Source organism: Schistocerca americana, chromosome 1, assembly GCF_021461395.2.
Source record: "Schistocerca americana isolate TAMUIC-IGC-003095 chromosome 1, iqSchAmer2.1, whole genome shotgun sequence".
Taxonomy (NCBI): domain Eukaryota; kingdom Metazoa; phylum Arthropoda; class Insecta; order Orthoptera; family Acrididae; genus Schistocerca; species Schistocerca americana.
The window spans coordinates 488,086,574-488,103,306 of record NC_060119.1 but is presented as its reverse complement, the minus strand read 5'-3'; the positions used below and the strand labels follow the sequence as shown (position 1 = coordinate 488,103,306).

At 44.2% G+C, this 16,733-nt stretch overlaps 1 protein-coding gene across 1 annotated transcript; it reads left to right on the top strand.

Moving 5' to 3' along the window:
* Positions 1 to 5,220: 5,220 nt before the first annotated feature.
* Positions 5,221 to 6,087, top strand: LOC124566302 (golgin candidate 3-like). The gene has a single exon (XM_047131027.1). The coding sequence runs from the start codon at positions 5,221 to 5,223 to the stop codon at positions 6,085 to 6,087; it is 867 nt and encodes a 288-aa protein (XP_046986983.1).
* The last annotated feature ends 10,646 nt before the right edge of the window (positions 6,088 to 16,733 follow it).

Here is a 16,733-nt window from a genome sequence, read left to right as displayed (position 1 = left end):
ACAACTCGTCCTATACGTACGTACGACGAAACTAATTGATAACATATTAGCTGGATGGACGTTTACAATAAATACAGCAAAAGACACTAACTGTCCAAAAGTATTGAATAATCCCTTACCGTAGGGATCCGTTCTTGCTTCTCTATTGTTTAATTTTCTGGTATTTCTCCAACATAGACGAGAAAGTGCGGCTATGCGGACGACTGGACAATTGCTATCCAACACAAAACTTTTGAAACAACTGAAGAAATCCTAACTTCTGAGCAAGGCATCTTAATCCAATATTTTCGTAGATGGAGGTCGCAACCAAAGTCAAACCAAACAGAAGTTCCATGTTCCGATCTATGTAATAGATTGGCACACACAGACCTCGATGTCTGTTTCGAGGGAGACAAAATTCATCATAACATGCATCCAGAATACCTTGAGATCACGTTAGATAGGACGCTTCGTTTTAAGGAGCACTTGGCGCGATCGTCTGCTAAGCTCAAAAGCAGAAAAAACATTCTCCATGAATAATCAAAATATCCACGGGTGTACTGCCGGTCTACAGTGCCCAACGGGCACAGTATTTCGGCGATCATACATGTCACCATCATCAGGTGAACTGACGGACTGAGCTCCTGTGAACGTGTCGGCACGGAGATCCGTACGCTATGGCTGCCCAGTTCCCCCTGAGCAGCCATAGCGTACGGATCTCCGTGCCGACACGTTCACAGGAGCTCAGTCCGTCAGTTCACCTGATGATGGCGACATGTATGATCGCCGAAATACTGTGCCCGTTGGACACTGTAGACCGGCAGTACACCCGTGGATACTTTGATTATCAAATACGCCGGGAGAAACTCAAGAATCACATTCTCCATGAACTCCGTGGCACTCGTGCGGTTCTAGGCGCTACAGTCTGGAACCGCGAGACCGCTACGGTCGCAGGTTCGAATCCTGCCTCGGGCAGTTAGGTTTAAGTAGTTCTAAGTTCTAGGGGACTGATAGACGTTGAGTCCCATAGTGCTCAGAGCCATTTGAACCACTCGTTGGGGATCGTCAGCAGACACTCTTCGGGTATCAGTACTCGGACTGATATACTCAGCAGCAGAGTACTGTGCTCCTTCTAGCTTTATACTCCACACGTAAAAAAAAAAAAAAGAAGTTAAGCGTACAACTTAACGGCCACGGGAGTGGCCGTGCTGTTTGAGGCGCCGTGTCACGGATTGCGCGGCCCCTCCCGCCGGAGGTTCGAGTCCTTCCTCGGGCATGGTTTGTGTGTTGTTCTTAGCATAAGTTGCTGTAAGTAGTGTGAAGTCTACGGACCTATGACCTCATTAGTTTGGTCCCTTAGGAATTCACACACATTTGAACATTCTGAACAACTTAATGAGGCCATGCGCATTGTTAGTGGGTCAATACGATCTACTTCCACATACAGTCTACCTATCTTGAGCCACATTCCATCTTCTGATGTCAGATGGAAGAGCACGCCACTGAGTGAGTACCGGAAGATTCCTAACAACACAGACCTTTCAATGGTCGACGACATATTCCCTGCGGAGCGAAAAAGACTAAAATCAAAACATCCCAGTCTCATCACAGCCAGGGCTCTGGTGGAAACTTAATTCAATACCATCGATAAATGGAAACGGTGCTGGCAACAAAATTGTCCTCCACAAAGCCTGAAACTGCCTTGCATCCCAAAAAAACCCCATAGGTTCGACCAGTCTCGTACAATTTTTACTTCCCTGAACCGCAACCGAACGGACCATAGAAGAGGTGGGGCAAATCTTTATCACCATCGCGTGACTGTTGTGCGGAACGACAGAGAGTTGCTCATGTTGTCTCAACATGTCCTGCACGTGCCTACAAGAATCCTTTCGAAGATTTCCTGACAGTGACGAGTGATGTGGTAATAAAATATATAAAAGACATTGAGATCTGTTGTCATTTGTGTTATTTTATGTTGGAGATCTGCGATTACATGTCGGCATGTAGTAGTTTTGGAAACTTTGTATATGTATTGCCATTCCTTAAATAAATAAATAAATGTGTTGTGCTTTTGGTGCACACAAATTTGTGTGAACCCCCTGTAGGAGCGACGAATTCTGCGGAAACTCATCCTGAAAGTATTTTATGTCACACCTGACAATCGAACTACGTATCAGTTTTGGATTCACGTGGCTTATGCATAACCAATTTTAGAATATGACAATGCATTAACTTTCTGACGAAAATCGTAAAGACTTATGACTCTAAAACACAACTACATGCCTATATCACACACAACTAAATGTCCATATCACTGACGTCAGTATGTCGTAGGATTTTGGAACACGTTCTATGCTCTCGTATTGTGTCTTTCCTAGAGGCCGAAAATATGACCTGTATGAGTCAACATTGATTTCATAAACAACGATCGTGTGAAAACTAGTTCGCCTTGTTTGGGACCAACAAGGTGTTAGATACCCTGCTTCCGGGATGAATTTGGCTTCCGTAAGGCTTTCGATTCTATTCCGCACTGTCGATTAATAAACAAAATATGAGCTAATGGAAGGTTTGAACAACTTTGTGACTGGTCTGAGAAATTCCTAGGAAATGGAGCGCAGCGTGTCATTCTTAACGTAGAGACATCATCAGACGCAAAGGTAACTTCAGGCGTAGGCCAAGGGAGTGTTATAGGACCGTTACTCTTCAGAGTATATACATATATGACCTCGTGGATAACATCGGAAGTTTAATCATGCTGTCCGCGGATGATGCTGTTCTATACAGAGAAGCCTCAACGCCAGGAAATTTTAGCGTAACGCAGGGTACGGAATCGAGACTTACTGTAGGTATTCGCAGTTGACTCTCAGCATAAACGAAGGTAGCGTATTGTGCATAAGTCCCCGTTGTCGTACGATTCCACAATTGCCGAACTATGAGACGACTGCATAAAATTAGCCGTATGGAAGGAAGATGCCACACCGAAATTAAATGGAAGAATCCTCAGACAGTTTACTCCAGTCACGAAGGAGGTTACTTATAAAACCTGTTTCGACAGTTACTTGACTATTTCTTGTCAGTTTTGGACCCTGTAAGGGGTCCGTAGGCCCTTACTATAAGTTTGCACTCGGCACAGGTCGACTGGGCAAACAATCGATAGTGTCGTGTTGCGAGTGCGAGAGTTGAGTGAGTCAGTTCCCAGGTTGCGGGCCGAGCCGTGTGGAGGCCTGTTGCGGTAATACTAAGCTGACCGACAAAGGGAGTGGCCATCGCCGTGGTTTAACCCCTTTGTGTTAGAATAATACGGGAAAGTGAAGACGTACAATTACGAGAGTGATCAGTGATATTTCCGTGCCGATATTTCTGGTTTCGCGTCTACCGCGCCGGCATTATTTGGATTGCAGTGTTGGATTACAGTGATTGAATTTGCGTGTGACGATAATGAATAGCGAGGAAGCCTGTGCTGAGATTAGCCGTTATTAAATATGTATGACGAAGGCAGTGGCTGTCTCCTTTTTCTTGTGTTTCTGAGACGAATATAGGTCTTGATTAGTGAAGCTGTGTTGTTGTTCTCCTTGTTACCAGACATTTCATTATTACAGCATTTGAGAAGGACAAAATGGAATGTAACAACTCCGTAGCAGTCAAATCCGATTGCCAGCCCCATTAGGTACACGGTCACATTAATTAATATTTGCCCGCATCTCGTGGTCGTGCGGTAGCGTTCTCGCTTCCCACGCCCGGGTTCCCGGGTTCGATTCCCGGCTGGGTCAGGGATTTTCTCTGCCTCGTGATGGCTGGGTGTTGTGTGATGTCCTTAGGTTAGTTAGGTTTAAGTAGTTCTAAGTTCTAGGGGACTGATGACCATAGATGTTAAGTCCCATAGTGCTCAGAGCCAGCCAATTAATATTTACTTGGGCTGCTATTCAGATCCCGATCGAGCGGGATACATAAATCGGAGGTGTTACACCCTTGGCTTACCGTGAAGGACTAGTGCAATTTTCGGACGAATCGTAAAGAACAGTAGGTAATTTTATCTTGCTTAACGCGAGAAAATATTTTTTTTCCAATTTTGGATCGAGACAGAGCATAAACTTTGAAATCGCGACAAGAAACAGTGCATTTTGAACAATACGAAGTAATAGCATCTTACAATTGTGACTAAACTTTTTCCTTGCCATATTTGATATGAATAATAGTGTCGATAAACTGTGTTATAATGTGCAAATGCGTAAATCCGCGCGAAAAACTGTGAAAAGTGAACACCAAAGAAAGACACGTGTGAACATTAAAATAGCAAAACGAGCCAAGAATTCGTGACTAAAACTTTTACAGAAGTGTTTAATAGTAATATTATGACTGGAATTGCTTTTTAAATAGTGAAAATTGGACAGCTTCATGTGGACCCATAAACTGTTATGCGGACGACAATGTATTGTGGCGACGCAATTACTGAGTGACGTCACACAGACCCGTGTAGCAGCTGCGCCAAAGAGCTTTGATCTGCAAGGTGATTTCACACGTCATCCCAACTACCTGTGCAAGAAGTAGTTCAAGCACAGACGCACTACACTGAGCGCCGACCCGGCATCTAGCGGCCGAACTACAACTACGCCCACCTGCAGCGCCACGGAGTGGCCGACGGAGAACTACGACGACTCGCCATAGATCTTCAGCGCGACTTCACGCGGCTCTGGCAGCAGTACAGCGCCACGCCCACTTCAAACGTCAAAACATCGCGACTCGTGGTAATGTCAGTTGGTGAGTGAAGACGACTGGTTGGCATAACATTAAATTGTAGTGTGCAGTCTTCGCGGTAAATAAACATTTGTAAACTGAGGTTCGCGTTAGGAAATGTGCCCAATTACAGTAATTTCCGAAAAGTTTGCGAAACATACTCTGAAATATAGCATACTTATTTGTGCATACTGCGCAGTCTAAATGGTGATTATACAAATATGCTTTTTTTTGGGGGGGATTTTACATTTATAGATTTTATGAGTGGTGTGATTTATCTTGTTTAGAACATTTTACATAAGCTGTGTATGTGAGAATTGATATTTGAAGTTATTAGGTTTTGAGAGTTGTTATGTTTGGTATTCATACATATTGTATCAATTTTGGGATTAACTGAAAAATACTTCAGGTACTGTTTGATTAGTTTCGTGGTAATTAGGAGCGTTTTGGGTTGCTAGAGGTTATTTTATATTACTTGCCTGTGCATTAAAAAAAAAAAAACCAAACATGTCTACTGAAGATAAGCAGGTTTGTGAGGCAGTAGTTGAAAGGAAAGGGATAGAACAGGAAGACAGAGATGATTCAGGAATCAGTGATTATAGATTGTCATTAGGAAGCCCATCAGCACATTCAACTAGTTATCCTGAGACACTGGGACAAACGACGAGAAATAAGCCAGTTTCAGAGGATGCAGATATACGATCGATGTTGGCAGCCTTGCTAAAAGAAACTAGAGAGAGGGAAGAAAAATTCCACAAATCAGTAGAGAAAGGTTTACAAGAAACAAGAGAATCACTAAAGGGTTTGCAAGAAACTAACGCATCATTAGAGAAAGGTTTACAACAAACTAACGCATCATTAGAGAAGGGTTTACAAGAAAATAGAGAAAGCTTAGAAAAGTCATTTAAGGAAACTCTAACACAAGAGCTCAAAACATCAGAAAGGAAGATAGAATGTAATCTGAAGAAGGAAATGCAGGAGTTACAAGAACGACTGAAGATGGACATCGACGAGAGAGAGAGGAAGCTACAGAAGAGCATAGACCAAGTCCAGGGAGACGTGGAGAAGATGGAAGGAAAGTTAACAAAAAAGGTGGAAGACGATATTGAAGAAACGAAAGCCGAATTGGGAGAAAGAATCAACGAAGTGGAAACAAATTGCAATCATCGAATCGCCGAGGTGACGCAGATGCAGAAACAATGCAATGATGCGGTTAAGGGGATAGGAGATAAGCAAAACCAACTGGCTGTCCATCTGAGGAATGCTATAGCCGTGCAACGAGAAGAGGATAACAAGAGGGTTGCAATGGACGTCAGGCAATCAGAACAGGGAGTGCAGCAATTGGAGAGCAAGACGGAAGAAATTGATAAATGAATTAGCAATGCCACTTTAACCGTTGGGGAAGGCAGAGTCGTTACCTTGATGAGCAGTGATAATCGGTACGTCCAAAATAATACAGGGCAGAAATTTAGACCGAAAGGAGGGTTGCACCCAATGATATTTATGAAATGGTTAAAAGGAGTTTTCCCAGCACATCTTAAAGACTCAGGCAAGATTCAAATTGCAATAGATAGAATGGAAGGTGAGGCCTTCACTTGGGGAGTCAGGAAGAAGGAAGGGACTACTAATTATGATCAGTTTGAAGAGGAATTCTTGAAGAAATACTGGTCCAAAAGTCATCAGTGTGCAGCAATTGAGGACCCACTCCACTGCAAGTCACTTAGTACATGGAGAGGAACGTTGAGAGAGTTTGCCAAACATTTGTGGGAATTGAACGAGACCTTGGAACAACCCCTGAGTGATGACGTAATGATATCAGCGATAAAAAGAAGAATGAGCTGGAGAATGCAAGAAACTGTATCCGGGAGCCTAATTAAAGATAGGGGGGGCCTTGATGGAAATACTGGAACAATTGGAATCTGTTCGATCACAGGAACACAATCAAGCTAATGATCAAAACCGAGGGGGAAGTAATGACCCAAGGAGTCATTTTGGTAATTCGTCTAATTATAGAGGAAGAGGCGGTGGCCATAGGTACAGGAACCATGGTGGTGAATGGCAATGGAGAAATGATTGGAGAAGGAGTGAAGAACCAAGAGATCATGAGAGAGGATGGGATAGGCGAATGAATGACACAGTGCATATAGAAGAGGCGGAGAGACCAGAAAACTGAATGACACTCCAGATGAGGTCCGGTCAGGAGTGAGAGCTACAAGGACCAGAGTAAACCTACTAAGACACGACAATGGTGGAGATCTGAGAGAAGATCTACTGGAAGAAAGAAGTAGGATTCCCAAAGAACCCATGCTACCCATGATAGGAAACAAGCTATGTGGACTGAATATCGAGGCATTAGTCGATACAGGAAGTGAAGCATGTGCAATATCCAAGAGATTATATGAACAGGTACTAAAAGCAAACATTAGCTTGCCTAGTTTCCTGGTGAGTGGAGTGAGAATTGTGAATGCGTTGGGTGCAAGGAGTAAACCTATTAAAGAACAAGTGTTGATTACCTTCGAGATAGAGGGAGAAGAATACGAAGCAACATTTTTGGTAGTGGCTGGATTGAACACATCAATTATTTTAGGGATAGATTGGTTGAATCAAGTTGATGCAGTAGTGAGTTTTGCTGAAGGCACTATCAAGGTCAAACGAAGAAAGGGAGAGGAGAAGAAATTAAAGTTTGCTGAGGGGAGTGCAATCGAAGAAGAGGAGGAATTCAGAAGGATAAATTTGTGTCATGAAGAGGAACCCACCATGGGATACGGGGAAGAGGAACTAGAAGAAGAAGTGTTGATATACCTTGAGGGATTAGCACGAGAGGATAGACATAAACAGGATAAGATCAGTAAAAAGTTGGAGGAGATGACACACCTAGATGAGGGGACTAAGAGGAAATTAGGCGCAGTATTATACAGGCGTTGTAAGGTATTTTCTCAACGGCCAGGTATCATGAAAGGGGTGGAGTGTAAGCTAAAGATAAAGAACCATAAACCGTTCAATATAGAACAGTATTCCATTCCCCAAGCGAAACGAAGAGCAGTAGATGAAGAGATACAGAGGATGATGGACCTTGGTGTTATAGAAAGGGCCAAAAGTCAATATAACAACCTCCTATTTTTTGTTGATAAGAAGGATAGAAAGGTGAGGATAGTTTTGGATGCACGAACAGTGAACAAAATCATCGAGCCGGAGCGGGACAAACCTGAGACTATAGAAGAACTGATTCAAAAATTCCGAGGAGCAAAGGTGCTTAGTAGTATCGACTTAACTGCTGGTTACTGGCAAATACCACTGGCCGCAGAGTCCCGCCAGTATACAGCATTTACTTATGGAGGAAGGTGCTATCAATTTAGAGTGTTGCCATTTGGGCTTAATGTGTCAATGTCTGAATTCATAAGAGCGATGGATAAGATACTAGGCGAGGAGTTACTTAAAAAGGTCACCGTCTACGTGGATGACCTCTTGATAGCATGCGAATCATGGGAAGAACATTTGAATAGATTGGATGCAATCTTGGCAGCTTTTGAAACCGCAGGGGTAACTGTAAACCTGGACGAGTCGGAATTTGGCAAATCAAAGATAAAATTCCTGGGCCATATAATATCCAAGGAGGGTATCTATCCTGATCCTAGTAAAATGGAGGCTATTAGAAATTTTCCGACCCCCCATAGTAAGAAGCAGTTGCGAGCATTCTTTGGGGTTTGTGAGTTTTATAGAAAATTTGTCAAAGGATCTGTACTTAATGCCCCAAGTATGAGGGAATTGACCAAGGCGAGGATGCCGTGGCATTGGAGTGCAGAGTGCCAAACCGAGTTTGAGAATATCAAGGAAGCACTATATAGTGCAGACATATTGTACCACCCAGATTTTTCCAAGGATTTTTATTTAGGAGCAGACAGCTCTGACTATGGACTAGGAATACATTTGTACCAAATGGAGAGGAGCGGAAATGATGAGAGTGTAAGAACAATAGCGTTCGGTAGCAGAAGTTTAAATGCTTGGGAGAGGAATTATTCGATTACTGAAAGGGAGGCATTGGCAATTGTGTGGGGGCTTAAGCGTTTCCGGTATTATTTGGCCGGGAGGCATGTGAAAGTAGTGACTGACCATAAGGCCCTTACATTTCTGACCACAAGCAAGTTGAGGCATAGCAGACTAACGCGATGGGCCCTGGCATTACAAGACTATGACTTCGAGATAATTTATGAACCAGGAGCAACGCATATAATACCTGATGCTTTATCAAGATTACCAGCTGACTCGAGAGGAATGTTGGTGGACAGGCCAGAAGGAGAAGGAGTTAGAATTAACCTGATGAAGGGAGTACAGTATGAAGAATTCATAAGGAAGTTCCTAAAGAATGTGCGCAGGGAACAGAACGAGGACGAGAGATTAAAGACAATTAAAAAGAAATACAGGCGTGCAGGAGAGGACAGAATTCGCACATTTTATTATATTCATAATGGGATACTTTACAAAAGAAACAAGGAGAGTGAGGAGAACTGGAAACTGTGTGTGCCTGAGCATGTGGTAGAAAAATTAATTTGGTATACGCACTGTAGTAATGCGCATTATGGACCAAAGAAGTGTCTGGAAAAGTTGAAGTTAGATTGTGCATTCAACAACATGGGAAGGCTTATACGTAAGATACTGAGTACATGTGACACCTGTCAAAAATCTAAAACGACTACACTACAGCACAAAGGATATATGCATCCAATTGTACCAACAGCAATTAAGGACATAGTTGCAGTGGATCTCTTTGGGCCACTTCCTGCCTCACGAGGGAATTACACACAAATCTTAGTAGTAGAAGAACTGGTTTCCAAGTACATAAAATTTTACCCGTTGAAGAAAGCTACTAGTAGAGCCATCATTAACCATTTTAAGAAAGACTTTTTTCAAAAGGTGTGTATTCCTAAGCGAATTTTGAGTGATAATGGGTCACAATTTAGGTCAAAGGAGTGGACAGAGATGCTAAATGAGCACAGAATAGAGCCAATTGCCATTTCTAGGTATAGGCCAGCTTCTAACCCTGCAGAACGAACAATGAAGGAATTGAACTGTTTATGCCGAACATACTGTCATAGGAAGCATGGTTCATGGAAAGAATATCTGGAAGAATTTGAATGGGTCAGGAATCACCTCCCACATGATTCCACAGGGTTTGCACCATGTGAAGTATTGCTCAATCAAGAACCCGACAGTATTTTTTGTGAGTTGGTAGTCTACCCACCAGGAAGTTCATTAACTTGGAAAAGGAAATTGGAGCTAGTGGAATTAAGTATGAAGGAGAAGGTTAGGAAAAGACAGGAAAGACACGACAAGCTAGTGAAACCGATAACTTACCGAGTGGGAGACCTGGTACTAGTAAAGGTTCATGCAAAATCAAAGAAAATAAACTCTGAAATACATAAATTCAACCACGTTTATAAGGGACCATACAGGATTATAAAAATTGGTCGTCCTAACACTGTGGAGTTGGAATATGCACGGACAAAGAGAGTGCATGGTAAGAAACATGTGGAAAACATAAAAAGGTACTACTCACACGAGAACAGGGATAACCCAGATGAGGAAGGGGAACTCGATTAGGGCAAATGTCTGAAATGAGAGTGTTCAAGCTCCTTTATGTAGTTGAGTAGGACATGTTTAGAACATTTAGTTCTTAAACGGACATTTGAAAAAGAAGAATGTTTATTTACAATGTGTTTTCTGATGTATTATAATTAGAATTGCATATTTCATATCGAGGGGCATGAAAGGGAAGCAGTGGTTGGGAATGGAGTGAGACAGGGTTGTAGCCTTTCCCCGATGTTATTCAATCTGTATATTGAGCAAGCAGTAAAGGAAACAAAAGAAAAATTCGGAGTAGGTATTAAAATTCATGGAGAAGAAGTAAAAACTTTGAGGTTCGCCGATGACATTGTAATTCTGCCAGAGACAGCAAAGGACTTGGAAGAGCAGTTGAACGGAATGGACAGTGTCTTGAAAGGAGGATATAAGATGAACATCAACAAAAGCAAAACGAGGATAATGGAATGTTGTCAAATTAAGTCGGGTGATGCTGAAGGAATTAGATTAGGAAATGAGACACTTAGAGTAGTAAAGGAGTTTTGCTATTTAGGGAGTAAAATAACCGATGATGGTCGAAGCAGAGAGGATATAAAATGTAGACTGGCAATGGCAAGGAAAGCGTTTCTGGAGAAGAGAAACTTGTTAACATCGAGTATAGATTTAAGTGTCAGGAAGTCGTTTCTGAAAGTATTTGTTTGGAGTGTAGCCATGTATGGAAGTGAAACATGGACGATAACTAGTTTGGACAAGAAGAGAATAGAAGCTTTCGACATGTGGTGCTACAGAAGAATGCTGAAGATAAGGTGGGTAGATCACGTAACTAATGAGGAGGTATTGAGTAGGATTGGGGAGAAGAGGAGTTTGTGGCACAACTTGACTAGAAGAAGGGATCGGTTGGTAGGACATGTTTTGAGGCATCGAGGGATCACAAATTTAGCATTGGAGGGCACCGTGGAGGGTAAAAATCGTAGAGGTAGACCAGGAGATGAATACACTAAGCAGATTCAGAAGGATGTAGGTTGCAGTAGGTACTGGGAGATGAAGAAGCTTGCACAGGATAGAGTAGCATGGAGAGCTGCATCAAACCAGTCTCAGGACTGGAGACCACAACAACAACAACAATTTCATATCGACGATTACCTGAGAATGGGTATAAAACCCGTAACAACTAATTTGTAGTATAATAGTTCATATGTCATGTGTTCAAGTAATAATTTTTGATTGTATGTTGTGTGTTTCATTCAATATTGGACTACAGAGGACTATTGCTGTTTGATATAAAAAATTGTAATTTGGACAATGTCATGTTTATGAGATGTAATAACCTTTTGTAGAATATTATTGTGGAGGCAGCCCACTACCGGAGTCGAGGGATTATTTGGCGAATTGTAATTTCATTAATTATTTACACTATGTGTTTTGTTCAGATGTAGCAATGTATTTCCCTTGCCGATTCTTTTACGCCGGTGGCTCCAAAGAAGTTTTCGAGGGCGGGGATGTAAGGGGTCCGTAGGCCCTTACTATAAGTTTGCACTCGGCACAGGTCGACAGGGCAAACAATCGATAGTGTGTTGCGAGTGCGAGAGTTGAGTGAGTCAGTTCCCAGGTTGCAGGCCGAGCCGTGTGGAGGCCTGTTGCGGTAATACTAGGCTGACCGACAAAGGGAGTGGCCATCGCCGCGGTTTAACCCCTTTGTGTTAGAATAATACGGGAAAGTGAAGACGTACAATTACGAGAGTGATCAGTGATATTTCCGTGCCTATATTTCTGGTTTCGCGTCTACCGCGCCGGCATTATTTGGATTGCAGTGTTGGATTACAGTGATTGAATTTGCGTGTGACGATAATGAATAGCAAGGAAGCCTGTGCTGAGATTAGCTGTTATTAAATATGTATGACGAAGGCAGTGGCTGTCTCCTTTTTCTTGTGTTTCTGAGACGAATATAGGTCTTGATTAGTGAAGCTGTGTTGTTGTTCTCCTTGTTACCAGACATTTCATTATTACAGCATTTGAGAAGGACAATTGGAATGTAACAACTCCGTAGCAGTCAAATCCGATTGCCAGCCCCATTAGGCACATGGTCACATTAATTAATATTTACTTGGGCTGCTATTCAGATCCCGATCGAGCGGGATACATAAATCGGAGGTGTTACAACCCTTAACGTATAGCATCACGAAAAACAGTGGAGATCCTAAGAAGAGCTTCACTTTTCGTTACAGGTTATTTTAGTACAGGTGAAAGCATCATGGTGTTAAAAAATCTTCCACTCCTTACTTTAAGCGGATTGTAGAAAGAGCCGTAGTTGCAGATTTGTGATTTATTTATTACGCGGTTTTCCCGGATAGGCCTTCATCGGATGATAAATTAAAGCCAGGGGTATATGTCATACCCAATGGAACATTAGAATGGAAGATGCTTAGGTACAACGACAAAAGCAGTCACAGCAGAAGAGAATACGACCACGCGAACATACACTCCTGGAAATTGAAATAAGAACACCGTGAATTCATTGTCCCAGGAAGGGGAAACTTTATTGACACATTCCTGGGGTCAGATACATCACATGATCACACTGACAGAACCACAGGCACATAGACACAGGCAACAGAGCATGCACAATGTCGGCACTAGTACAGTGTATATCCACCTTTCGCAGCAATGCAGGCTGCTATTCTCCCATGGAGACGATCGTAGAGATGCTGGATGTAGTCCTGTGGAACGGCTTGCCATGCCATTTCCACCTGGCGCCTCAGTTGGACCAGCGTTCGTGCTGGACGTGCAGACCGCGTGAGACGACGCTTCATCCAGTCCCAAACATGCTCAATGGGGGACAGATCCGGAGATCTTGCTGGCCAGGGTAGTTGACTTACACCTTCTAGAGAACGTTGGGTGGGACGGGATACATGCGGACGTGCATTGTCCTGTTGGAACAGCAAGTTCCCTTGCCGGTCTAGGAATGGTAGAACGATGGGTTCGATGACGGTTTTGATGTACCGTGCACTATTCAGTGTCCCCTCGACGATCACCAGTGGTGTACGGCCAGTGTAGGAGATCGCTCCCCACACCATGATGCCGGGTGTTGGCCCTGTGTGCCTCGGTCGTATGCAGTCCTGATTGTGGCGCTCACCTGCACGGCGCCAAACACGCATACGACCATCATTGGCACCAAGGCAGAAGCGACTCTCATCGCTGAAGACGACACGTCTCCATTCGTCCCTCCATTCACGCCTGTCGCGACACCACTGGAGGCGGGCTGCACGATGTTGGGGCGTGAGCGGAAGACGGCCTAACGGTGTGCGGGACCGTAGCCCAGCTTCATGGAGACGGTTGCGAACGGTCCTCGCCGATACCCCAGGAGCAACAGTGTCCCTAATTTGCTGGGAAGTGGCGGTGTGGTCCCCTACGGCACTGCGTAGGATCCTACGGTCTTGGCGTGCATCCGTGCGTCGCTGCGGTCCGGTCCCAGGTCGACGGGCACGTGCACCTTCCGCCGACCACTGGCGACAACATCGATGTACTGTGGAGACCTCACGCCCCACGTGTTGAGCAATTCGGCGGTACGTCCACCCGGCCTCCCGCATGCCCACTATACGCCCTCGCTCAAAGTCCGTCAACTGCACATACGGTTCACGTCCACGCTGTCGCGGCATGCTACCAGTGTTAAAGACTGCGATGGAGCTCCGTATGCCACGGCAAACTGGCTGACACTGACGGCGGCGGCGCACAAATGCTGCGCAGCTAGCGCCATTCGACGGCCAACACCGCGGTTCCTGGTGTGTCCGCTGTGCCGTGCGTGTGATCATTGCTTGTACAGCCCTCTCGCAGTGTCCGGAGCAAGTATGGTGGGTCTGACACACCGGTGTCAATGTGTTCTTTTTTCCATTTCCAGGAGTGTAAATATACGCGGCCCCTGTCCACACGTGTCATCTACCACAGCCGAAGGAGTTCCAACGCCGCCTTGCATGGGGACCGCGTATGTTTATGTGCACATGGTTGTATTCTCTACTGCTGTGACTGCTTTTGTCGAAGTACCTATGAATCGTCGGCTGGTGTGGCCGAGAGGTTCTAGGCGCTTCAGTCTGGAACCGCGCGCCCGCTAGGTAGCAGGTTCGAATCCTGTCTTGGGCATGGATGTTTGTGATGTCCTTAGGTTAGTTAGGTTTAAGTAGTTCTAAGTTCTAGGGGACTGATGACCTCAGATGCTAAGTCCCATAGTACTCAGAGCCATTTTTGAACCTAAGAATCTTCCGTTCTGGTGTTACTTTCGATGTGACATATTCTGTTGGCATTAATTTTAATGTGACACATGCCCTGGACACTAATTTCAACATTATCTGACGAAACCCTACATGTGCGAAACTCACAATAAATAAATGACAAATCAGCAACCTACGGTTGTTTTTACAATAATCACGAAGTTGTCATATAGCTACAGAGGCAGACGCTTCAAGAGAGACATTATACATTTCGGTATCATTTACAGTAAAAAATGCATGGTCGGACGTTTCTAAAAGAGGCGTCCTATATGTTATTTTCTTCTACATATATCTCAGAAAAAGGCCATGAAAGGAGATTTTAGCTCACCATTCACGACGGGGAGAGGAAATGAGGAAGTGACACAATGTACCTTCTCCCGCACACCGTAATACGCCTTGCAGAGTACAGGTGTGGATTTTCTCTGCCTTTATGCAGACCTGTTTAATATAGTGCACCTGCCGAGAGACAATTACAGGACCACCACGTGGAAAAAAAAATAAAGTTGTATGGCGCGAATGGCTGGGAGACCCCGAAGGCAGGTTCACCCGTCTAATTGGTAAGGTTTTCACTATGCTTCACGCCCATAGACACCTTTCGCGAAATATGAGAACTGTGTGCGTAAGTTGAAACGTCCGCTTAGAAAAATTTATGAATGATTGTGCTGTTAATCCTCTTATGTTATTTGATTTTCAAACAGTATAGCAAAACTGAACGTGCCCAGACATTTCTCTCTTTACTTATTCAGATCATCAATAAATTGACACACAACATTTTTAGCACAATGCAATCTGACTTTCAATAAGCCTTACAAAAGAATGGCCCTGACTAACATTAACCTATACCTTTCATGAATCACTTACCTCACAAAAATCTTCGTTACTGGAACTACTGCAATACAGCGAGCGTCAATACTGCCAGCTAAATAAAAGATTCTAACCACTGAAGTCACTAACTACTGATAGGCATAGTTAGCAAATGAAAGATTTTGATAGAGAACAGACAATGTATTTACCTTAATAGTGTTCAAAAGTCATAATATATATATCATTTCATGACACCAGTCTTACAAATTTACTGTCTCTGATGGACACACGTCCAGATCATCCGCTCTCAAAAATTCCACCATCTCTCTCCCCACATCCACCACTGCTGGCGGCTCACCTCCAACTGCGCAACGCTACGCGCTGTTCACATCCAACTGCCCAACATTACAATAGCGAATATTACAACAATGCCAACCAGCCACAGACTGCACACAGCACAGCCAGTGATTTTCATACAGAGCGCTACCTGGTGTTACCAATATAAAAGCCTAAACAGCCTACTTACAAAGTGTATCTGTTAAGTGTAGGTGACTATGATGGGTGTGCGTGTAGGGCAGTGTCAGGTTCGTGCTGGAGTTGTAGAGAGAAAGGAGAAGGTGAAGTCCGATGCCGACACCTAGCTTGCGCCTCTCGAAGAGCACCAACGGGGCCGCAGAGTTGAACGTCCACATCCTATGGACGGATGAGGCTTCGAATTGAATCCAGGACATTTGGCTCAATAGCTGGTGATCAGGGACTCCATGCCACTACCCCTCCTGATCTATCTACCGTAAAGTCAAAGTGGAAAATGTCAACAGCGCGCGGTGTACCTGGACGGTCACCCATCCAACTACTGACCACGCCCGACGGCGCTTATCTTCGGTGATCTGTCAGGAACCGGTGAAGCCACCTCGGTGCGATCGTTAAGGCCATGTGGAAAGAGTGAACGCTTTCATTAATCTAAGCATATGACTGATAAAACCTCGCGAAAAGTATTCTCCGTTGTCCCTGTAGCAATCTGGAAATTGCCAGAACATTGTCACATAAGCTGATAAATGTTTTTACTGCGCTGCTTGCCTACGCAATACGAGGTGGTACTTACTTATACCAGTGGGTTACGAACCGAGTAACTCCCATTTCGCACGCATGGGTGGTATCACGTTTCAGGTCCGAACCCCGGCGATGACTTTCCATTGTATAGTATCGATACGCGCAGAACTTCCGCGACTAGGTGGCTAGAGAAGCGAGATAAATCTGCGGGACCAGACGGTGGTACACGGCGACACGCTGCTGACAGCAGGGCTCCGCAGCGCTCGGCTCGGCTCGTTTCCTGGAAGCACGTGGAGCCGCGGGCGGCGCATACTCGGAGCGCATTCC

Bases quoted from the DNA above. Each gene is read 5' to 3' on its own strand.
- LOC124566302 (XM_047131027.1), top strand. From the start codon at position 5,221: ATGTCTACTGAAGATAAGCAGGTTTGTGAGGCAGTAGTTGAAAGGAAA.